The sequence below is a fragment of the Haliotis asinina genome, chromosome 7 (genome assembly GCF_037392515.1).
Source record: "Haliotis asinina isolate JCU_RB_2024 chromosome 7, JCU_Hal_asi_v2, whole genome shotgun sequence".
NCBI lineage: Eukaryota > Metazoa > Mollusca > Gastropoda > Lepetellida > Haliotidae > Haliotis > Haliotis asinina.
Window position 1 is genome coordinate 60,814,682 of NC_090286.1, and position 25,316 is coordinate 60,839,997.

The 25,316-nt window shown below is 38.9% G+C and overlaps 1 protein-coding gene across 1 annotated transcript in view; it reads right to left on the reverse strand.

The window, feature by feature from the left end:
• Positions 1-24,787, reverse strand: part of LOC137292115 (sodium-coupled monocarboxylate transporter 1-like) — a 42,216-nt gene extending 17,429 nt beyond the window's left edge. The window contains exons 1-15 of the mRNA XM_067823656.1: positions 24,449-24,787; positions 24,284-24,352; positions 23,814-23,865; positions 23,232-23,299; positions 21,632-21,712; positions 21,277-21,347; positions 20,782-20,919; positions 20,339-20,474; positions 20,055-20,143; positions 19,412-19,524; positions 18,920-18,993; positions 8,341-8,427; positions 7,866-8,080; positions 2,352-2,452; positions 1,971-2,089 (exon numbers count right to left, since the gene is read on the reverse strand). Coding sequence (XP_067679757.1) covers positions 1,971-2,089; positions 2,352-2,452; positions 7,866-8,080; positions 8,341-8,427; positions 18,920-18,993; positions 19,412-19,524; positions 20,055-20,143; positions 20,339-20,474; positions 20,782-20,919; positions 21,277-21,347; positions 21,632-21,712; positions 23,232-23,299; positions 23,814-23,865; positions 24,284-24,352; positions 24,449-24,787 — 1,752 coding nt within the window. The remainder of the gene's footprint in view (positions 1-1,970; positions 2,090-2,351; positions 2,453-7,865; positions 8,081-8,340; positions 8,428-18,919; positions 18,994-19,411; positions 19,525-20,054; positions 20,144-20,338; positions 20,475-20,781; positions 20,920-21,276; positions 21,348-21,631; positions 21,713-23,231; positions 23,300-23,813; positions 23,866-24,283; positions 24,353-24,448) is intronic.
• Positions 24,788-25,316: the final 529 nt, after the last annotated feature.

Below are 25,316 nucleotides of genomic sequence, written 5' to 3' on the forward strand. Positions count from 1 at the left end.
CAACTCCAAATGTAAGAAAAGGCCATAACACAGATACAATTATTACACTTGGAACACCGCTACACATTGCATCACACTGTCACTTACAACAACCAGTGTAACTAAACACAAGCAATGTAAGGGATTATATCGCGTAGCGGTACTTACAATGATCACTGATATGTCGAGAGACAGTGTAGCTGCATTTACAAAAGACACTCTGACACTCATGCAATTTAAATACCTTGCAGCGGCACATTATAATGATTATTTCCAATTACGCGGTTGCTGGGTTCTGTTACACTGGATTAAATTCCAAACGCCAGTCTGGCGGAGTGTCTGATTTCCGAAACAGCGATGTTTGACAGTCAGATCTCCCTGACCTGCATGTGCTGCACGGATACACAATGTCATAGTGTCTCTGTTGACATGTGACACGACACGTCACTATCATTATTGATCAACAGATGTGTTTCTGTTTTGGGATATAACTGACAAACGGAACATATTTTCCTAGAGAGCCGACCTAAAGAACTGAAGGTGAATTCGAATCACTATAGATAGCGTTTTCACGTCAAGGACATGAATGTACTTGCCAACCTATACGAAGTAACCAATCTCAAAACTGTTCATTATGCGATTAAAACGGTAGTGAAGAAAATCTAGAGAGAACTAAATCCCAAGTGAAGCCCAGATGTTCTCTATCAACGTCTCAATCCACACTCTTTTGTTACTGTTGCAACTTCAAGCACTGTTCAAAATATATATTTATGAAAAACATTTGTTTGGAAAGACTTCTCTATGGAACAATGATAGATGCTGGGATGCATGAATGCGGAAGCTCGTACATGACGTCGCATGTCAATCCGTTGTCCACGTTATTGGTGACGGATCTGCAGATCAGCCTCACCTGATTCAGTCCATGCCATATTCAAACCACGTTTCGTTTAATTGCGACCAAATCTGCATATTATACAGTATGTAATAAATTGCTGAAAATGCAACAGTAAACAGTAAAACAGACTGAATAAAAGTAACAGATAGCACCTGGAAAGAACTACCTTTAAACTTAAATTACTGATAAACTGAATAGTAGCCGTATGGACATTAATCATTAGACCCCTCGCACCTCCACAACAAAGGTCTACGAAGACCGCTCATAACACGAGTGATGGTGCCAGGCGTATTACAATGATATCAATGACAGTGATGTATCATGGGTTTGAAATACCTATAGGACCAGGTATCGTACAGGTAACACCCTGTCACACTACAGCAAAGCAATTCAACTAAACCTATACTGAGTAGCAGCAGTACATTGAAAATTTATGTTGTGTGTCTATTTCCCTGATATTTCCCTGTCTATGACACTGATGCTGGCGGCCCTTCATCGTTTAGTTTCGGAAGTCCAGTACGTGCTGATGGTATCTGAAAAAACAGTAAGCAACGAGTAACCTTAAGTATGACAAACTGATGTAATTGCATGGACGTATGCTTTTCTGAGAGACATTCAGGATAACTACAAAAACAGAAAGGAGCACAGTTTTCTCAAAGACATTCTGAAATAGACATATCGTCCGTATTTAAAACTGTATTCCGTTATTACCAGCACGGATGTATACCTCATCTTGTGCTACCTCGATTCGTAATTGATATACTTAAAGCTTAAGTTCAAATCCTTTTTCTTTGTTTTTGTAAATCACACCAGAGATTCAGACCCACAGGCAAAAGGGGAGAGGTGACTAAACACAGCACCCGAAGGTTATCGACGTACTGGATGCCGCCTTCGCCTAAAATTGCATTATTCTTCCTAACTATTGACACATTCGAATTTCAATAACCCGTTTGCCTTCACTGTGTCTTACAATCCTTCAGTGACTATTAAAGCTTATTTCGATTCACTGCATTTGTTAGTTAGCTAGAACACTGACGGAAACACTATTTTGGTTCGAATTATTTTCACAGTAAATAATTGTATTCTCCAAACCCACCAACGTGAAACTATTGTCCGGACCACTTCCAGACAAACACCGTCGGAGTCTGGCAGGTAAGCATTGGATATCGCCCAGGTGGATGAAACATTCGGGGTGGACAGGGGTCTTGTTTCCACCTGCAGATGTTCACAGTAGACAACTCTGACTACGAGGACGTGAAAATCGACATCACGATAAGGAAGACATGTGATGATATCTTCAATCTTCCACGGTTTAAATTTGAAATCGAATATTGAACATTTGTAGTTTGATATTTTTTTAATGTGCGGAGATATGCCAAATCACAAGATACATCCATCCCATGTTTTAAAAGGTTGCCTCTCTTTTCGTTTACTTCCATCCAAATGTATAATTTGCATTTAAAATGCAGTAACCTACCTGTTATCCAGCTTGCGCATATCCCAACAAGAACAACGAGTGTGAGGCCAAAAGAATAGAAGAGCGTATAGGAGAGGTTGTACACTGTATCTAAGGCAGATCTGTTGAAGAAAACTCCACATCAATGTATGAAAACCTTTGTCATGCATGAACATTGTGCTCAATTTGCGTATCATTCAGAAGTGAGAAGAAAAGCAAGACTTTCTTAATTGTGAATATACACCACTATGGCCCTGACTTCGCCTAGACAGGTGGTTGAATGAGCCCCGTTCAACCAATCGGGATCATGCCAAGCCCTGTGCATGTGCATGGAATATATATATATATATATATATGTGTGTGTGTGTGTGTGTGTGTGTGTGTGTGTGTGTGTGTGTGTGTGTGTGTGTGTGCGCAAATTTTATTTAGACTTTTAACTTCGGTCTTGGCCTATTTGTTCATCGTGCTTTTCTGAACTTTGCCTAGAGATTTATGCCCACAAGGCGGTGGCTCATGGGCCAACTCGTGTATCAATAATTTATAATCATTCTGCTGGAGTATATCATCCGGGTATCCTTGGTGCTGCAAATTGGAGACCAACTTGCTTTTAGCATTGTTCTTGTGATACTCCGTAGTGGGTGGGGAGCTTGGATGATGAACCATATTACACTAACCATGGCTTATGAAATTCCACTCAAAAAACCCAAAACGTCCAGTTGATACTGACCACAGACCGTTTGCATCGATTGAGTATTGGCCTCGTTTCCTTGTGATTGAGACTATTGACAAGACACCGTTAAAGCTGAACCCCATATTGCCGTGGATGTCAAAAACATTAGACGCTTACGTTCGGGTGCGCTGCTAGTTGAGTGCGGGAAAAGACAACAATCAATCAACTTGATGAACATTAAGTCTTTTGAGGGCATTCCGGTCACGGTCTCGGCACACAAAACCTTGAACACAAGCAAAGGCATTGTCAGAGATCGTGATCGATTGTTTGATGATATGTCGGACCTTGATATAGTATCAGAAATGAAGGATCAAGGTGTGCTATATGTCAAGAGCTTTTCAACTCGGAAAAACAATGAAAACATCAAAACCAATACGGATCTGTTTACTTTTTCATGTCCAAATGCACCCAAATCAGTGAAGGCAGGCTACTGTACCATCCGAGTTGAAACCTACATTCCCAACCCGCTCAGGTGTTTTAAATGCCAGAAATATGGAGACTACCTGCACATTGTCTGTTGTGTGTGCTCACTGTGGTGAGAAAACACAGACAACAGAAGACTGTACAAGTGATTTTTAAAAATGCACCAACTGCTCAGGCGACCATTCATCATTTTCTGAACAGTGTCCTCTTTGGAAAGAGCAAATGGAGATAAACAAAATAAAATTGACTGAAAATATCTCTTTTTCTTAGGCAAAAAACTGGTAAAGAGATCTGATCTTCCAGAAAGTTCTGCTACAGTAGCAAAACTTCAATCTCAAGTTGTTGACAAACGTTGCTCATCGGCTTTGAATATAGACAGTACAGAATAGGCCCCAAAACGGAGCCCTTAGACACTGTAAATCTTATTGCCACACTCTGTGTTCTGTTTAACATATAGGACTGAACCCATGGTAATTCTTCTCCGGTCACACCATAGCTGTACTGTAGTCTTTGTAATAGTATGCCGTGATCTATTAGATCGAATGCTGCTGACTGATGAATCAACACCATTGCAACTGCAGTTTTGTTGTCTAGAGCTTTGATGAGGTCATGATGCACACGCAGGAGGGCAGTTTCCGTTGAGTGACTAGATCTGTAGGCAGACAGAAATTTGTCCCGGAGGTTATTGACTTGAAGATGTTGACTTAGGCGAGAAAACACAACCGTCTCTAAGATTTTGGAGATAAGGCACAAATTGGAGACAGGTATGTAGTGCTTCAACACCTCCTTGTCCAGGCCAGCTTTCTTTAGCAGTGGTCTCACCAAGGCTTGCTTGAAATGCTGTGGGACGCGTTACTCCTGGAGGGACATGCTGACGATGGCAGCACCTTGTCCAAGCATAGCTTCAGTAAGTGAGTTGGAACTGGGTCCAAATCACATGACTTGGAGGGAGCTTTCATGACGATATTTTGAATTTCTGATTCTGTAGTAGGTGAAAAATTAGAAAAGAAAACATTTCCCTTGGAATTCTGCATCGGCACTCAAAGTAGAACGATTGAAAAAATCAGACTGAGTACCGTTCCTGATAGTTTAAACTTTGTCAGTATAAAAGCCCTTGAACTGAAATCTTGTCAGATGAGCGACTAGGCAGGATAACTTCGCCTGTGTGTCTCATCAACGTTTTGTTGAATTTTGAAAAGAGCCACATTCGATGATCTTATTGCAAAAGTACTCACTCTTGGTCTTTACAAGTAGCTTGTGACATGACTGACACATACCCCTAAACTACTGATGGTGTACAACAAGCTTAGACCTCTGCCAGGGTCTCTCTGCTTTACGTCTTTGGTGGTTTAGTTCACGGAGCTCGTCACTATACGATGGAGAGTTTGGCCTCAGTGTTATGGCCTTGGTCAGTGCAGGAGCATGTTTATCAATCAGAGTTTGAAAACCGTTGTTGTAGGCACTCCGAAGTTCATCCAGAGAACCGTTTGTGAGCTGTAGGGATTCACTGGATTCCACATCTATGAGAAACTCCTGGATGGATATAGCTCTGTATCTACGGAAAGTACATGACTCTCTCAATAGTCGAGGTTTGACACAGCGGAGATCACAGGTTACTGCAAAATGATCTCGAGCTGAATTACCATTTTTGCCACAGAATCCAGGATAAACTACAACAGTAGAATAGGACTGTTGTGTCTGGTAATCAACACATCTAGTGTGTGGCTATATGTGTGGGTCCGGTAATATGCTGTTCAAGACCATGAGCGTCCATTAGACTGTGGAACTGCTTTGTATCAGAATTGGAAATGTCATCCAAGTGAATGTTTAAGTCTCCAGTAATTATTTCCTGGGGAATAAGATTCAACAGATTAAGATATTCCGCCCACTCTACCAAGAATGTGCTTTTTCTAAGGCCATTTACCCTGGAGGGCGATAAATTACACACAGAATGAAGTGGGTGTCACCTGCTGCCACAGAACACTCAATGTGGTCAAAGTGTGTAGCACCTTCATGAGCACATGCATTCATCTTCTTTGATTCTGTCCATCACCAAGGCCTAAGACTTTGTCTTGGTTCTTTTAGAACCTCTCCTATCGACGGTCTTTATGTCGATGCTGATGAACCTTCTCTCAACCAACGCCGTATAAAACTATCTTTAGAATACATTACAAAATTAGCTTCTATTGAGTCTAATCCTGTATTTAATTGTGTCTTCAATACTTTTCATGAGGATTTGTATAACAAAACGTCTTCCCTCGTTCTGCCTCTTGGGCTCAGAATTAAGCCATTTCTTGCCGCTTCCGGCACCGAGCTGGAAAACATAGCTCCTTCCCGACTTCTTTCTTCTCCTCCTTGGCAATTGGTTAGGACACAAGTTGACCTAACATTAACACCATTTAAAGAATCAGAAACTAATGAATTACAATATAAGCAAGAATAGAATCAATTAAAACATAAATATAGGAATTATAAATCCTTATTTACAGATGGGTCCAAGGACGGTGGCACATCATTGGATCCAGAACAATATCTTCTGGATTACCAGACAACAGTTCTATTTTTACAGCTGACGCTAACGCCATGTTAACGGCTCTTAACATAAACAGTATTCTATCTAAATCTATTCCGACTATCTTTCTAGCCTTCAGGCTATTAAAAATATTTCTTGTAAACATCCACTTTTAATTGAAATTACTGAATTGTATAATGATCTTGCTACTGGCCAATGCCATATCGCCTTCTGTTGGTTACAAAGGCACGTAGGCATTTGTGGTAGCGCAATGGCCCGTCTTGCTGCTAAGGCAGTGCTCAACAAATCTGTGACACCAAATAAAACCCTACTTTGGTTATACGTACTTGTGTTGTCAGTCCAGGTTTGAAGAGGTCATCATGTCACGATGATATATACCCATAACTTCCTGTTAAAAGATGAGGATCTTCCGTTTTGTATCCCTAGTGATGAGAGAGTCGCGGTCAGGTATATCCTGCTTGACTGTGTTGAATTCTCCATCACAAGGGATAAATATTTCAATGTCAAAACTGTTAAGGATCCTTTTTGCAACGTAAGTTCTCATTTAATTGTTGGCTTTTTAAAAGAGATTGATTTTTGGTTGAATTTTGAGTAATGTGTTCTGCAAAAAGGTGTATTTTAATTATTGGTAGTTTAGATTAGTAACTTGCATTGTTAGTGGCTGTACCCTCAAAGGGGTTTGAAGTATCAAATTATTGTCCTCCGGTGAGGGTACAAAAGTCCCAAAGCGTTCAAAGTCAATGTAAATTTACTAGGATTTTAAGCTTGGTATATTTATTTTAATTTTGGCTACATTTCCCTACAATCGCCAGCGGCTGAGGGGATGGTGTAAATCCAACTAGGGTTCATGCAGGTAGCAAAAGTACTGTAAGTCCCCATGGTCCCTAGTGTGGTGATCTACCTTCAGCTGTTGGCTATCTATAGCCTGTTTTTATATTGTATTGTCCATATAGTGATATCAGTTTTAACTTTCCATGCTAGTTTTAATGCTGCTTGTGATATTCTGGTCGTTTTACTGTCCTTCGTTGACAGGTTTTATAATGTACATGTAGTCCTTTTCATTGTTAAATGTTCTCGTCACGAGATGGCTGAAATATTGCCGATTTAACGTTAAATATTAACTCACTCACTCATTGTGAATAAAGATAAAGGAGGAAGCACTCCGAAATGTGGTGTTATTCATATTAAGGAATAAATCTTGCTTTTCTTATGCATTCCAGTTAAACTTAGTTGGGTGCTGATATACCAAATATACTAGCGGTTAATGGCAAAATCAGAAGGACTTAAAACATGCCATTACAAAGGACTGAAACGTAAACAGGAACTTCATGTACAGAAAAATGGGACACACAAGCATGTGTGGTGGCCATTAGGTGCCTCCCTCTGAGGGTGTGGGTTCGAATCCCGGATGGGACTCAACTCCAAAAAGTACTAGAATTTGTACCGCAGTAAGAAAGTGTAATCCCAAATAAAACATACGTTATATTTCCACAAGTCGTCAAGCAGGTCCGATACGAACCCCATTGAACATTTTTGGAACTATCTTGGATACCAAGTTCGATCAAGAGATCATCCAGCCTGAAGGAATTCGAGGCTGGCAGATGTTTTCCGTGCAAGGGGTGGATACTAGTTATGTGGTCGTCAGTTTTTGGTTACAATTATGATGGCCATCAGATTGGTGTCGTTGTTATGGTGACTATACTGTTGATAGTTGTTGGTGTATACCTCTCAGATATGACCCATGGATCAATGAATGTCTTACCCAGCTGTCGTATTTCGTATTTCTTGCAAAAATAATTGCTCTTGACAAGTTTCATAGGGTGGGAGAAAAGAGGGTCATATACGGTACCTTGTGTTGTTCTGGCTGCTACTGTTTGCCCAGGACACAGAGTTGGTGATTTCTGGTGTGTTGTTGAAAGAGTTTGAGGACATATTGAAACCTGGACATTGATCAGTCGGTGCCAAAGGCAGGTAGGTAGACGGTGCGCCACTGTCTGAGAACATGGAACCAACACACAGCCACAGCATAACTCCGACACCAACCACAAGCCCAGTGATGGCTCCCTGTTAAGAATTTAGTTTAGAGTGAGTTCTGGTTTCATAGGTACATTTACAGGCTTTAACAGGCATTTACACACTGCACAAGGTGAATCGTGTTCGTTAACGGTTCATAAAACGACTCGTCGTATATCTGTGTAACACAGCAAGGATTATGTTGCAGATTTACTTTTGAGACACATAAAGACACATTTCAACATTTTGAGACACATCAGAAAACAATCTGACAAATGACACGATATAACGAGTGAATAACGTTAACATACCTTTGTATTGACAAAGGGGAAAAAGATTCCTAAGAAGAACATTGCCAAAAGCGGTGGATCAGTAGCAGCCTTGAAGGTATATATTATCTGCAACGTAAACAGAAGCAAAAAAAACCTTTCCGCATTCATAGAAAATCTTTCCTGAAAGCCGAGTTGATTGTACAATTGCGAATATATCGCAATTGCCATGTTGCCTATATGGATTTGTGGGGAAAGCTGTCTCATAAAGAATCTATGTTAGGAACCATCCAACGCTATATTTGTAAAATGTTACAGTGTTTTTGACAGGTGTATGCCTAATGAAGTTATAGATGAACCTGGTATTGTATCAAGCATGTACAGATCAACGTTCTATTTTGCTACTTGGTGTAACATCTCTATTAACCCCATGGATGACAAGTTCTTGTCAGGCGCACATTTTCATAAGGTTTGTGAACGTTATGCGAGAATTGCGCTCGCATGGTCCTGGATCTGCGTACGGCTATAAAATTACACAGAAATGTAGAATATATAGTATCCTATCCGTTGGTATAAATATAACTGCGACTAACCCAGGGGTTGGGGAACTAGACGCTGCTAAATGTTGTGCAAAACCTTTGTATGCGTTACAAAACAGTAAATTTCTCCGCTTTTAAATTTATTTCATTTGACTCAGCTTGCTTACTTTTTGACACCAAAATAGCACCAATATTGTTATATGGATCTGAAATTTGGGGAGTAAACTACTTCGAAGCCATTGAAAATGTGCATGCATCATATTTTAAAAGATTTCTTACTGTAGGTAAATTTGCTTCCAACAAAGCCGTACTTGGCGATACAGGACGCTATACCATGCATATTGAGAGTCAAATGAGAGTTATCAGATACTGGATTAAACTTATAAGAATGCCTGATTACCGCTACCCGTATCAAAGCTATCAATTACTATTATCCCTAGACAAACGTGGAAAGTATTCTTGGGCTTCGGGTGTGCGAAATGTGTTATTTTCAAGCGGGTTTTCCTATGTTTGGTTTAAGCAAGATGTTGGTGATATAAAAATGTTTCTGTCAGTATTTAAACAACGAATAAAAGATTCAGAATTGGCACGCATCAGTAAATTCATCGAGTTTTCTAAGTCATTATTCACAATGTAAATCGATGTTTGGACCTGAAAAATATATTAGGGTCCTTAATGATAAGTCCCTTTTAAGAAATTTTTGTAAATTTAGAATCTCTCTACATGCCTTAAAAATACAGCGTTATAGAAAAGATAAAAATACACTAGAAGATTTATCATGTTCTTATTGTTCTTCTGGTAAAACTGAAGACGAACGTCACCTATTATTAGATTGTGAGGCATTCTCTGTTGGCCGAAGTAAGTATTTAAAATGCTTTAATGATGCCCCACAAACGATATATAAAATACTTAAATCTAATAACGATGACACTATTAAATCAGCTGCCATTTTTATTAAACATTTGATGTCCATCCTTAAATTACATGTAAAACCATAATTTCGTGTCACGTGACCAATATTTGTTAAAAAGAAAAATTAACTGTACTATGGGCCACTGGGCCTTCACTACTGAATAAAACCTGTCTGTCTGTCTGTCTGCTTTTTTATCCTGCACCATTAAAAGCACTCTGCTACGTTTTTTTCTTTAATTTGTCACCTTTACGAAAAATGTGAGAGAAGAAAATACAGCCTGATGTCTGAACGACATAACGACGTCGCAGAATTAGAAGGTTGTATCTGCAGATTTGCAAATGTTTAAACTTCTGAGATAATCGAGAAAAACTGTTTTAAACACATATTTCTTGAAATTTTGATTTGAACCTTTTCATGTTAGTAAAGTCATAACAAAGGAGTATTTTCATGCTATGTACCTTATTCATTTTAAGAGGCATTATTTATTTTTTAAAGTTTAATTTCGTTTTTATTCTGACACATGTCTCGAAGTTCGTAAGTGACACATACTGCCTTTTGATGCTTTGTATAAATCTACACTAAGGCTGTAAATGGCACTTACGGCCTTTCAAGTGACCATGATAGTCTACCCTATACGCAGAGATACGTCCAGCTGTGTATTCCCGTTTGTACACCATATTGAGGGATGCTTGTGCAGGAGTTTTTATGATATAATTGCAAATAAATCTGTACTGTGTGTAGTTTTAAACATTGTTAAACGTATCTGATGAACGGGAGGCAAAGATTGCTGGGATTTTACAAGTCTAGGATGAAAAACATATTCAAGGTTATCATTTGCATGAATCTTTACTCAACGGAGCAATATCAATCGGTATCATTACTTCAAAAAGAGCAGTGACAACTGGATATAAATGAATGACTACGAGAAGATTTCTCAGCAACATTATCCACAGGCAACAAATAACCTAAATGTTTTTCCTTCTGGAAAATAACCAGCCATTTGCAAACTGATACTCAGTTGACAAAACTGACAAAACTAGACAATTCTAAACATGGCTATGGTTTCACACAGACCAATTAAACTTAGTTACCATACATGATTCTCTGAAATAACAGTAACGCTTTTGAAACATTAAGTATATTAAAGAACTGTCAAACCTATTTGTTAAACGAATGATTAAAGAACAACACTTTCATAAACATAATTATTTCTGAGAAACCATTTCAAAGGAAGTTTTCAGCAATATTTTTCAAATATCTGAATCAGAGCTCTCCTCTTCGTCTGGCTCGGGGAGTCTGTCTTTGTTGTGGTCACCATGGGCCAGTGATGTATAGAAATACCTTCAGTTTTCTGGAATAAGGCCTTTGGAACACAAGTTTAACAAATCTCTGTATTTGGCATCGCTTATAGGTATGGCTGCAGAATACTAAGGTCTAACTTCAACACCTTTGAGGGATTTAGCACGTTGTCCAGCTGCATGTCTGATATTTGCCCTGTTGATTGAGAATGAGCTGTATTCATCTCCAAAATCATATCTGAAGAACACGTCTTGAAGCTGACTCTTTTTTCGTACGTCTGCTTTTCTCAGTTGCCTTTACGTGACGTTTCAGAAAATCACGCTGTCTTTCATACGATAATTTCCAATAGGATGAGAAAACATGGTACCTGTCTTCATCTTTGAATGCTCTGCAGAAATATTTGCATTTGCATGGACATTGTTTACATTCTCACATTGGGACTCTTTTTCCTCGAGTATTTGTGTACTCCTCTCCATTGTTTTTTTTTTCTTTTCCGTTCATTTGATTTCCATTTTTCAGGATTGCGAGTTGGTTTCATTTTACAAATACTGGTTGTATCCCCTTCTGCTGTGTCATCAAACGACGATAGCAAAGTGAGTTCGCTAGATGCAGATGTTTTATCATAAGAACTAGATTCAAGAAGGTCTGAATTGAAACTTATGTCTTCAGGAGTTGATGAACCACTACACAACTCCATGGAAGTTACAGGATACCCACTACTGTTGGATGTAAATAGCGCATTAGACAGCAAATGGCTCAGGGGTATGTCATCATCTGAGTCAAACTGGATGTCATCATTACTTGAGGTTTCCTTCATCAGTGTACACTGCCTGTTAGAAGCGTCATCTCTATCATTGAATGACCAAAGATTTACTTCATTTGATGTCAACTGTATACGTTTTGTTTTTCATTAAGTCAGATGTCTGACTATGGCTTGAGAAAGTGCAGTAATTATTACTTGGAGGATTGTCAAATGGTAGAGAGTGCTGATCTTCTCTGCTTTGCTCAGTAAAGCTTGGTATGTTATCAACATGGGTTTGAAGCACTGGAAACTGATTCAGATCGGGACGCTGTGCATGCTCACATGTACTATCTTGGATACAATATTCACTGAATGTCGTATTCGTGGAGGTAAGAGTCTTCTATGCTCTAGTGCCATCCTTCTGCTGCTCCTCACAGGTAAAAATGTTCTCTGCTCTACTGCCATCCATCTGCTGCTCACAGGTAAGATTATTTTCTGCTCCAGTCTCATCCATCAGATGGTCCTTACGGGTGAGAATCTTCTGTGCTCTGTCATCCCCTTGCTGTCCATCACTTATAAAAATCTTCTCTTCACCTCTCTCATCCATCTGGCGGTCCTTACGTAGAGGTATTTTCCCCTCTCCAGTCTCATCCACCAGCTGCTTCTCGCCGGAAAGCATCGTCTCTGCTCGGTTACCATTCACCTGCTGCTCCTCACAGGTAAGCATCATCTCCACTCTGTTACCATTCAGCCGCTGCTCCTCGCAGGTAGGCATCGTCTCTGCTCTGTTACCATTCACCTGCTGCTCCTCACAGGTAAGTATCATCTCCGCTCTGTTACCATCCACCGCCTGCTCCTCGCAGGTAGGCATCATCTCGGCTCTGTTACCATCCACCGACTGCTCCTCGCAGGTAGGCATCATCTCGGCTCTGTTACCATCCACCGACTGCTCCTCGCAGGTAGGTATCATCTCGGCTCTGTTACCATCCACCGACTCCTCCTCGCAGGTAGGCATCATCTCGGCTCTGTTACCATCCACCGACTGCTCCTCGCAGGTAGGCATCATCTCCGCTCTGTTACCATCCACCGACAGCTCCTCGCAGGTAGGCATCATCTCCGATCTGTTACCATCCACCAACTGCTCCTCGCAGGTAAGCATCATCTCTGCTCTACTGCCATCCACCAACTGCTCCTCACAGGTAAGAATCTTCTCTGCTCTACAGCCACCCATCTGCTGCTCCACAAATGCGAGAATATTCTCTTCGCTACTCTCATCCATCTGATGGTCCTTACAGGTAAGAATCTTTCGTGCCCCACTGTCATCAAAGGCAAGAAACTTCTCTGCCCCATTGTCGCCATACACTTTCGGGGCAAGAACCTTTGAAATACTGTTTTCAATTTCCTCAAAACTTGTGACAAGTGCTTCAACAAAACTATCATCTGACATCTCATCTTCATTGATGTGACTTGTAACAACAGTACCATTCTGTTGTGGAAGACTGGTTGATAGAGAGTCACTAATGGTGACGTCAATATTTTCCTTCATGCAGATACTAGCTTCATCCAAACTGTCATCAGACATGTCAGTAGCACCGATATAGGTCGCAGTAATATTCAGTGAAATATAATCTTCACCTATCTCACTAGTTTCAACCTTCTTCACACGTGACTGTTTTCCCCTTCGTTGCTGACCCACTGGTTTGATCTGTTAATTAGCACATATTATGGATTTGCAGTCAATAAGTCCAAAAAGACACGGATGGCAAACGTACAACCTTTTTACTGCACATTAATGTAACAACTTGTATGCCTACTTTAAAGTCTTCCAGATCTGTTCAACACAAAAAGCAGGAGTTCCCAGTTAACAATTCCTACAATGTCAGTTTGGGGACGTGTTAAATTCGTCCCAAAGACCAGTGTTTTATAATTTCCTAGTTTTCATTAGCATTAACCTGCAACAAAAGATGAAATTATTAGTGTATATGTATCTGTTTGAAAAACTGTGATATGACTTCCAAATCAGGTGACAAAAAGTCGCAAGTGTCAGTTACGACCCTGAAGTGATATACCAGAATCAGCAGAATGTTTACAGTTACGACTTTATTATCTGTCAAACTTTCCTCACAAAATTGACAATGATATAAACATATATTCCACATGTGTCTGTAAATATGCAATAGCAAACATACACGCAACATTATATTTCAATTATTTAAATCTCTGCATTGCTTGTAGACCGTACTTACCTAATTTCTGTCACAGTTCACACCGTGCGTGTTTCCTAGACTCGATGGTCACTTGATTTTGTAGATTCATCGCTGTGGTATTGCAAATCCACCAAAATCAAAACCTGGATACTTTGGTCCATGAAATGTAATATTTTAACTATACCATTTAAACTGTTCTTTTATAGAACTTCAAATTTGACATGATTTGCACATGTTTAATTGCAATGCATCGAGTTAGTCGGAAGTACCACTTACAACTCTTTGTTTTTCCGCCTCATCCTAAACTTAACACCAGAGGGTCGTAAGTGATGTGAGAGTGTCACTTACGTCTTTTTAATTCTACGTTCAACAGTGCACGATTTTTTTAGAAAATGCACAAGACTAATACAAGTAAAAAGAGAACAAAAAAGTTTTTTGGGCGTAAGTGTCAGATACGACTATTTAATTCTGCGACGTCGATAAGTGTATATGAAATGGATTTATGTGCTATTGCATAACGTTATACGTTCAACACTAAAAATGACCTGCAATAAATGTCAAAAACAGATTTTCTTCCATGAAAACGTCGACAGAGAGATCATGCACGTATAAACATAAGGGGGCATAACTCCGCTATGCTTTTTATATTAGATCCATATAACTAAGATCTCATGGAGAGAATTCGCTGTGGATACGTACGGTATATTTTCGTTGTTTTGTTCACAGTGAACCGAATTATTCCAATACAAAGGTAGCCAATGTGAGCGGATTCCTTTTGGTAGTGTCCTAATATATCAACAATTAGACGGTTTTACTACGTATCTTATTGTGAGCAACACGCGCACCTGTCTGGCATCAATTTGAGGTAAATGGAAAAAAATATTTCACAACACCCGAATATTCATTGAATATTCATTTAGAAAATAGACTTTTCTTCTTATGATTCTGTAATTATTTCTCTTCATAAGTATACACTGAAAGGTACAAAGAGAGGTATGCTTTTAGTATGGAACTATTAGAATATGAGTGTATTATTGAAAACAATGATAATGAATCATAAAACGCTTCTGACAAACTCGCACCTGGTCAATCAATTTTCGTAATTGTTTTGTCCATAAAAACGACACAAATTCAGTGAACACGACAATTCCTTAAATATGTGTGCCTATACATTTCATAAAATGTATAAATCATTTTCATTAATATTATCAGTTTTACTTACAAGGTTGAATTAAATCGCTGTTTATTAACCTGTTCATATGAAACTGCAATATTAGTCACAACGTACTGAATATTGAACATCACAGGAACTAAAGCACATGTTGCAGTAATGGCTGCGTGTGATCTTGCATGTGTAGAGGCTGATAATGTGGCATAGTACACTTAATGAATCAATTTCCCATGTAAATATACATAAAAAGCACATACCATATATCCACATATGATGTTGAACAAGGATATGCAAACGTAGATACTGAAATTAGTTTCATTAAAAATATGTGAACGAAACGCAAAATATACATCATAATACTGAATACGTAACCGGAATGATAGGACGATTTTGTTTTCTCTTGTTCAACCGACCTTCACTTCAAAGAAATTGCCTAAAATGTCCAACTGTGTTGACGTGTGACATCACCGCCGATGGCGCTGGACGGAAACTTTCCGAAAGTGCTACGCGGTGTAAAATCGGACTTTTTTTCAAACAAGCGCAGTTTTTCGAGCACGGCGTTCGTTCTCATACACAGTACCTTTCGTATCATTATATCTAGACAGTTGGTATTGGTGACAAAGACCATTTGTAATTTGATTCTAAGATGTATGGGGAATTCAATGATGCATTTGTCGCTGCTGACTATGAATTATTCGTGATGTAATAGGCGTCTCAATACCGGCCTTCTCGAAACGTGATTTTGTAAACACTATCCAATATGGCGGAAAGCGCACTTCGGCGTTCGTGTAAGTGTATTTTCGAAAACATCCCAACCGATTCTAGGAACATCGGTGACGTTTTAGAATTATCATTACTGGTTACATGAAAACTTGATATCAGTGGTCATTAATATGCTATTTTTGAAATTCAATACTACCAGTATTTATCCGACTTTCACATTTCAAAACACAGCAAATTACGCTGTGAATCGCGATTTTGTATGTTGTGAAAAATGGCGACATTTACGACGAAGCCTATTTTGAAAGGTAATTTGCAAGCACTTTAGCTTGGTCTGAGATAATAGTGGATGGTATCAAGAAATAAACATTTTTCTGCCGAATTCAAAACTGAAGGATATATATGTGCGTGACATATTGGACGTGGGTTAAAGAGAAAAGAACACATATGTCGCTGTGGCATCCATGGGTTAAAGTTCCTTTCTAACAGTTGTTTTTACATAGAATCTTGCAATATGACAATGAAATTATGGTTGGCAGAAAGCATGAACGAGGTATGAAATTTCCTACATTTCATATAATGGAATTATTACCTAAATATGATATCCAGGGCAAAATTAGACAACATGTAGTATGTTCTAACTGTTTATGTAGAAAGAAATGGTCAAGAGTGGTACGGGAAAATGTCATACAAGGTTATTGTAACGGGTTTAGGGTGGAGGAGCGTGGCTGTGAGGATATTTTACGGTTTGGTTCCACCTCAATCGTCAGTTTACTAGATATATGCAAAACGGATTAAAAGAAAATTCTAACAAATAAATAAGGTCAATGAAAATCTTTACTCTCTGTTGTTTGTTATTTCTACATAAACTACAATTCAATTTAGAGATAGGGAAACTGCAAGACGAACTTAAAGTTTGCAGGTCTAACGGCTTGTCCGTTACGCCAATCCAGAAAAATCTATCATTTCTGCAATTTCTATATTTTTAATTCCCCAAATATAATTATTATGCACAAATGCATTGCTCAGATTGCAGCACCGTAATTATTACTAATTCTAACGTAAAACTCTAAAATACCTGTGCAACTGGAAAATTTCCTAAAAAGTATCTCAGTCCGAAACATCTACAACTTACATTGGCCTGTTAAGTCACCAACTCCTTTAGAACGACAGCATGTTATATGTGACGTCATTCTACTTCCGGTGACCAAGAAGCAGAAGCCACCAAACGTTAGAGCGAAAAGAATGCAGTCTAACATCCAAACAAGACGTGACATTACTTAAAACGGATTTAGTGTACTTGATATCACTTCCGGAAACCCTTCTGCATGAGTAGTTTTTAATATTAATTTGTAATTTCGTAGATTTAATGTCTAAAACAATCTCTGAATCAACAACACATGTTTTGATGACGAAATCACCTGGAGATCACGGGACGATCTCTCGAGCGAATCATAACTGTTAAATCTTACGAAACAATATATGAATTGAACTTGAACCACAATAAACAATGTTTATACATACACAACGTTTATATGATAAGATAAAATCTTTGGCGTTTGACAGTCCAAGATACTACAAAAGCATTGACTTTCTAATTAACTGGGTCTTGTCCCCATTCAAGAATAAGGCACTGAAGAACATGGTATTTTAAAGCATGCCCTTATGCTTTGTAAGACAAATATGTCATGTACATTTCTGATGTATCATGTACAAGCAATACCGCTGTATATTATATAGTTGTAATCTTCAAACTTTGGAGGAAATAAAGAATATCTATCTATCATGAGCATATATTTATTTCAGCAGTATTACAGCTGTATGATATTGTTTGATAACGCTCGTGTTTATGTATTGTGTCCAAGTAGTATTGCTAAAGGCACGCAGGACTATGCAAAGATACTGAAATCCATTAGAAAGGCATCGCAGTATTATCATTCATCATGCAATATGCAAAACAAATTTTGTAACCTTGCCACCTTTGACAAATAAACGCAATGCACACCAAAAGGTACAATTGTTGACTTTGCATTACGCCATGTTTATCAGCTGTTGAGAGAAAAAGGAGACGTTTGGTTTCTTGAGATTAGTTTGTCAACAGGTCAAGTGACCACAAATTCAAAAGTCAACAATCGTCAGCTTATCACAGAGCCAACGACAAACTGGCGCAACCAATCATCGACCACGCACTGTGCAAACACCTCTGACGTCACTGCCCAGAACAGCCACTACCATTCGTCAGTCCCAAGACGTTCGTGACGCTGTCTGTGTGAAAGTGTGGAGTGCAAGTAACATTTCAGTTTCACCCCCGTCGAGTGAGTAAATGAGTTAATATTTAACGTCACAGCGTCAATATTTCAGCCACATCGTGACCAGGACAATGTAACTTATATCAATAAGTTAAGAACATCAAAAAAAAAAAAACAGTCATCGAAGGACAGTAAAACTACTAGGGTATCACACTTCTCAATTTGTAACAGCTACGCTGTCATAAATAATGCAACAATACAGTCAACAGTACAACATATATAGATTTGAAGGCTGATCACCATACTAGGGACCATGCGGACTTACAGTACCTTTGCTACCCGCATGGACCCTAGCTGGATTTACATCACCCCATCAGCCGTTGGTGATTAGTCATAACTTATAAAAATGCTACGTTTGAAAATAGTCGGTACTTCCCTCGTTTGATGGTAATTTACGGTGCACTAAACTGATGAGAGGTATTTTTGTTCCCCTGTTGACTGATAATTTCAGTGTCATTAAGGACAAGTTCACTTCATTTATCAGGGAGATAAAACTTTGTATCCCGGTGATGCGTTTCTTATGAAGTATATGGTAGTGTTTCCATATCAACATATCCCATGAATACAAATACCATAATAAAGGATAAACTGGGCGAATCAATGATGTCATCGAATCAACTTCAACTCGACGGTCTTACAACGTGTGTGTCTCCTGAGAACTGCGTTCCTGTGTTTCCTACTCTTACTGTTCTGAAAACAAACGACACCTGTTTGAACATACCTGGTTCAGGGTTTTCGCTCCAAGCAGTGATACAAGGATCGCAGCAAGGGAGCCCAAAACACCAACAAACACCACTGGAAAAAATAAACGAAAGAAGGAATTATTTCATATTTGTTCATTTGTGTGTTCATAATATCTGATAGTTTCTATTCTGCTTCAATGCCAATTTAATGACGAATGTGACCGTGTCACTTAAGTAACGGCATTGAGTCTGGTATAATCATGAAAGTGTCTAGGAAAAAATACGCATAAAAGTTTTTCCATTGCTTGTATCACCAAAACCAAATATGGCATGGTAAATACGATAAAAATTACCTTATCAAACAGGTGTTACACCCTTCGCGTATCTCGTGGCTTGCCACACTGCTCTCATTACTTATCACCATGATTGCTTTGTGGTTATGGGAACCGTTTTGACGCTTCTGTTTAATGCATTCAGATTTCCATAACTTAACTCACATATGAGCCTGAGCCTACGTTTATTTGATCTACCTGTCGTCTTTGCAGCAATGACTCCTTTGTACTCTGGCGTATTCGGTCTCCATGGTTTGATCAGATCGTACCAAATGATACTGGCCACAGCTGAGAGACAAGAAGAGATGGTGCTGGAACACAAAGAGCATTGTCAAACTACCCCCTACCATAACCATAGTTTATCTAACCATTGTATATAGGAAGATCTGCATATCTTTATCTTGGCTCCCACATCTTCTAAAGCTGAGGAAGGAATGACAAATTTTCACAAGAAGACAGGTTTTCACATACAGTTGTGTTATCATCTAATTGGAAACACTGTATTTAATGACAATCAATATTCTATATCCTCTCTCTACCTACAATCGCCATCGGCTGAAGGGATGGTATACATCTAACTAAGGTCCACACAGGTTGCAAATCCATTGTAAGGCCCCATGAAATCCAGCTTTGGAGATTCGAGCTAAATTTGTATTTATTGATAGTGTAATATTCTAGTTGGCTTTAGAGACTCTCATTCGGGTTTTTTTCATAATTTACAGGTATTTATGGTGAATTCAAAATTTGTTTAGTCACATGGGTGAAATATTGCCAGTGTCACTGTAAATCTCACTGACTCACTGACTCACTCACACACTCTCAACATCTTTCAATATCCTACCTAAGAGACGCACTGGTCAGTGCGGCTAAAAACAGTCCTGGCAGTCCTGGCTGATTCTGGAATAGTTCTAGGATCAGGAAGGGGATTATCTGTGAAATGATTAATGAGGACGTCAGTCAAAATTGTAAAATAAATGCGTAGGTACCACATTTAGAGATTGTCTATCTCTCAACCTTGTTTGTACATATACTCATAGAAACAAATAAGGGAACATTTGAAAATACAGGTGTTCCTTTATTTATTTCCACTAGTTCACCAACATTGCAAAATATTTTCCTTTGTACCTGATTTGGACTTCCCACTTGTTTGGACGCCACAGGGTCGCATCCTTTGTGAAAGAAGTAGCCAAACGCAACAATTCCTTCAGCTAAGGCCATGCTAATCACGATCGTAAATCCAGGAATCGTTAGAAGAAGCGCTCTGCGATGGAAAATTAATAATGAATTGTCTGTTAATATAAGTCCTGAATTCATTTTGGAGAGGGGGAAACAAGGACGATACGTTTATAGAGGAGGGCAAATTACTTCTCTGAGAGAAGCAAGCACTCTTCTTTGTCATTTACACAGAGAAAACAGAGCAGCTGTTTCTGCAGTTGTATCTTGTTGGTACTTATGAACAGTTTAACAGCAAACTCGGCACTCACACAATGGACAGGATCCGTTTCTTTGCTTGGCTGGGGTGTATTACCTTATCTCTTTTGATATATTTTCATTCCCCGTTTACTTACCGCCTACATTCTTTGAGGGATTTTGTTGAGGAAATCCTTTGCAATACAGCAGGACTAAACAGAAACCCAAAGCCTGTAAGGATTCGACCAAAATACAGGTTCCATACTGTGTGTCGCACCGTAGGGTCGGGATCCATACTGAAGAAAATAATACTTTCTATGACTAGTGTTAAGATACACTTGTTGATAGCAAGGAAGCTGATGCAAACAGAGCATCGTATCAGTAGCATGTCTAAGTTGACTTCGATAGCTAAAACGGATGCAGTGGGTGGACTGGTCATCGTCCATCGCTCATACAGTCTTCTCCGACCCTCACGTGGAATCTCTTACAACTATGGTGATTTAGCTATGCATTTCAGTATACGTTAATACTTATGTCGCAATGTCATAACTGCAGTATTCATAACGAATAAAAAAAACATTTCACAGTCACGGACAAAACTGTGAATCCGTGCAACAAGGATGAGTTCATGAAGCCCACCTGGATGCCCTCACCTGAAGTCCAGTCTGCCTGTTTCCGCTGCGCGAACCCAGACCTCAGACACTCCTCCCCCGTCAACGGTTCCCTGCACACATAGGAACATGTATTCTTAACATATGATTATGGAGCATGTCATGTTACAGTTGGTGACTGGACTCAGTCAAAATACATACACTAAACAATGGTTGTTGAACTGGAGAATAGCTCACGTTGAACTTTATGATGTTAGACATAATCCACGAAACGGGCCACCATCGCATCATAGTGTTTATTGTGACAGAATGCTTGCAAAATAGCACCCTAATGTAATAACATTCGTAAAATCTATTGATTATTAGGTCTTACACAAAGCAACAATCAGCAGCACACCTTTATTGACACTGCAAGCAGTCCGGTGATCATAATCATGAACTGTAACACATCCGTCCAGATAACAGCCTTCAGACCACCCTGATTTGACAAAAGATTTGAAACATTTTGTTATCATAGCAGCTGTTGTATACATGTTGACCCCATAATTACGGGAGATACATGTTTCTAATGAGTGAGTGAGTTTAGTTTTACGCCGCTTTTAGCAATATTCCAGCAATATCACGGCGGGGGACACCAGAAAATGGGCTTCACACATTGTACCCATGTGGGGAATCGAACGCGGGTCTTCGGCGTGATGAGCGAACGCTTTAACCACTAGGCTACCCCACCGCCCCTGTTTCTAATGAAGAGTGGGTACGTTTCATTTCAGACCGAGGAATTGCTAATACAAGACACTATTATGGATGACAACTTCGTCTGGTGGATAATGAACATAGGTAACATTGCAGAATATATACAGGTATACATGAAGCCAGAGAGGTAATATGTAAATAAATGTAATTAGGTATGTAATATCACAGAAGAGAGACGAAAGGAGGAAAGTTTTAACAGTACATAGTTGTTTACACAGCTGATAGATTGAGAGTCTGTGAGTCCTTGTTGACACACCAGGCAGAGGGTAGGTACACGCCTTGATCTCTATTGATCTGAGGTTGTAATCTTCTGATGTTGATTGCTTCCCAAAGCTTCCTTCTCCGCCAATCACTGATGTTGGAAGCCAGGATCTCGGTGTTTTTCCACTTGATGGAGTGTTTTGGATAGTTGACGATGTGTTCAGAGAGGGCCGATTTCAGATCTAATTTTCTTACTGAAGTTTGGTGCTCTTTGAGTCTGATGTTGAATGGTCTGCAGGTTTCACCTATGTAGCTGCTGCCGCAATCACAGTTTATATTGTAGATGCAGCCTCTGGGGTTGGGGTTGGTTTGATCACTGCCTCCTCTTTGAAAGAAGTTGTCATCCATAATAGTGTCTTGTATTACCTCACCAACTTCTGAATGCCCTTGAAGAATTTCGAGGAATTGCTCACTAACACAAAATCTAATAATTGCAACAAAACCAAATTGTGCGTAGTTACGTGAAATCGACAGACCAACACTGATAATTTATCTCATGATTTTGAAATAAGAAAGTTGTCTAACAATCGATCCTTATTTTGTTTTCACTTTTTTCTCTGTTCTTTTTATTTGGGGACCACTTGCTGGTAGAAAAATCAGGTGTGCGAGTTGCACATGTAAAAATGAAATTTCACTGCACATGCTTGTTGATTATCAATCTGTTCTACCAGTTTCCCCTTTCGTAAAATATACCGAAACGCGAAAACACAGTAATGATCGTTTGCTCAACAACTTGCTATTCGGGTGTCCAAAATTATGACAACTTGACTGTGCACAACTTGGATTTGATGCAATTATTACATTTTGTGTTAGTGAACAATTAATTAGTCTCACATGAAATCAAACGGTATGTACAGAATGCCACAATATTATCCACGATCGCCATTATGTCTGCATAATATGTCTCCACAAAATATACCATTAAAAGCAATAATTATTAGTGGCGACGAAATACGCTTCCCGTAATCTACGTTTATACCTACTATGGTTGTATAGATGATAGCCACGGCGGCTGTTGCCACAATAGATCCATACGTAGAAAGCCCGATCACTGGCAATAATAAAGACTGCTTCAGGAAAACTCATCAAAAGATAAATGCAATTTGCAATGTACGTATGTACGTATTTTATGTCATAGTGGAACAATATGGTTTTTTTCTTTAGAGGTTTTTTCACTTACACACTTTGGCTAATTTTAGGAACATGGCAAATGAAATTTTTAAAAATTCTGTGTATATGCTAGTTTAAAGCTAAATCAGAATATTCACGAAATACTCACAACATCACATTATGGTGAAAATTCGAGATAACTGCCTTTACCACACAGAATTAGTTGAATATAAAACACAATAAAGCGTCATATTGTCGTCAGCAGAGGCACGCATGCACATGTCTATCCCCGTCAAATTCTTATCCAATATTTGAAACATTTAAACTTAGGGTACAATTAAAAATAATATTATTTAAGAAACACAGTAAAGAAAATATATTTTGTTAATGAATTAGTTGTATCGTTTGTATTAGTATATGGACAGTATTCACAGTAATATTAAGAGATCACACACTTGCTTGTAGAGCGATAGCCTGACCATAAAGCACAATACTGATGTACTGGATCTGGAAAACAGCGTCACAAATTATCAGCTATGTAGTGATGGCAGTGAACATACAAATATTTACAATATTACATTGTTGGTTGTTTTCCATTGTTAAACTATAGGGCTGTTAAAAACATAAATCCTCCGTTCATGGCTACAACAAAGAGATATGATTCGTCAGTTCATGTCACACAACTCTGGGGAAAACGTTACATCACATGAGTATATCAGTATATCAACGACAGAAGAACCCTGCTCTCATTAAAGTATAATGGGTTGTTTTACATCAGGAATTTTATTGGTTGAGGCCTCAAGTGTTCACAGTCCAATCATTAATACTGTCTCGGTATGTTTGTCACTACGTTCAATTAAACACAATCTGACTGAATGGAAAACAGTAAATATTCAACGATCAGACATTATAAAATGGTACTTACAAAACTCAGGCAGGAAATAAGATTGGCAAGTACTCTAAGACGGCGGGACTTGAAGCGCCTTTCATAATACTGGAAAATGGATGTTCGGATCATGGAAAATGTCATTTAATGCAAATTTTATACATGTCAAAGTTAAAATCAGTTATTGGTTTTAATCTGTTTTACCTCAAAGGGAGTCGACAAATTGAGTCTCCTTAAAAAACCTAAAATAAAAAAAATGCTGATCAGCATTCCAGTTTCGCTTCCAAGTTCACTGAGTATCCATTGTATACCATGGACGTAGGACTCAGCAGGTGTTCCCAGCATCATGACAGAGGATTCATATGTCGCCAGCAGAGACAAGGCTACAGGGATACAAGACATGGACTGTCCAGCGATGAAGTATTCAGATGTATTGCCCCGCTTTCTGGCCATTATTGCATAATATATCCCGATACTGATTGAAGCAGTAAGCATCAACCCGAAGACAGCGTAATCCGCGATCCCAAATGATGCCGTTGACATTATATCTTTTGAAATACAGTTGGACAGACTATGCGCTGCGTGTAAAGGTCAGTGCTCAGATGAACTGCGCTGTGCTCACTAGTGTCAGCACTGAAGGAAGATATACAGTCATTTGGGCGAGTGACGTGATGTTACATTGGCATGTCGTGTTATAATGTTATTTAAGACCTACGTATCTTTGTAACATGATCAGATTTCACTCTTATGCCTTTGCTTTGATAATGAGATCCAGTTCGCTTTTCATGTTAATATCTTGCAAGCATGGCATTCCATTCCGTCGTGGCTGGATATGTCACGTTTAACACCAAAAATAATCTGCTGTCTATAGAATTATGACGAAGTCACATATTGTGAAAATGTAAAAAATGTAATCACAATTCATAGTATTAGGTGTTTTGTGTGTTTTTACTGTAACACGTGTAACGGGTTTGGCTCTGTGTTCACAACACAACTTCGTTGAGGCTTTGAGTCCGGTTTTATTTACTGTACATGATAATGTTTATGTGCATATAGTTCCCCATCAACATAT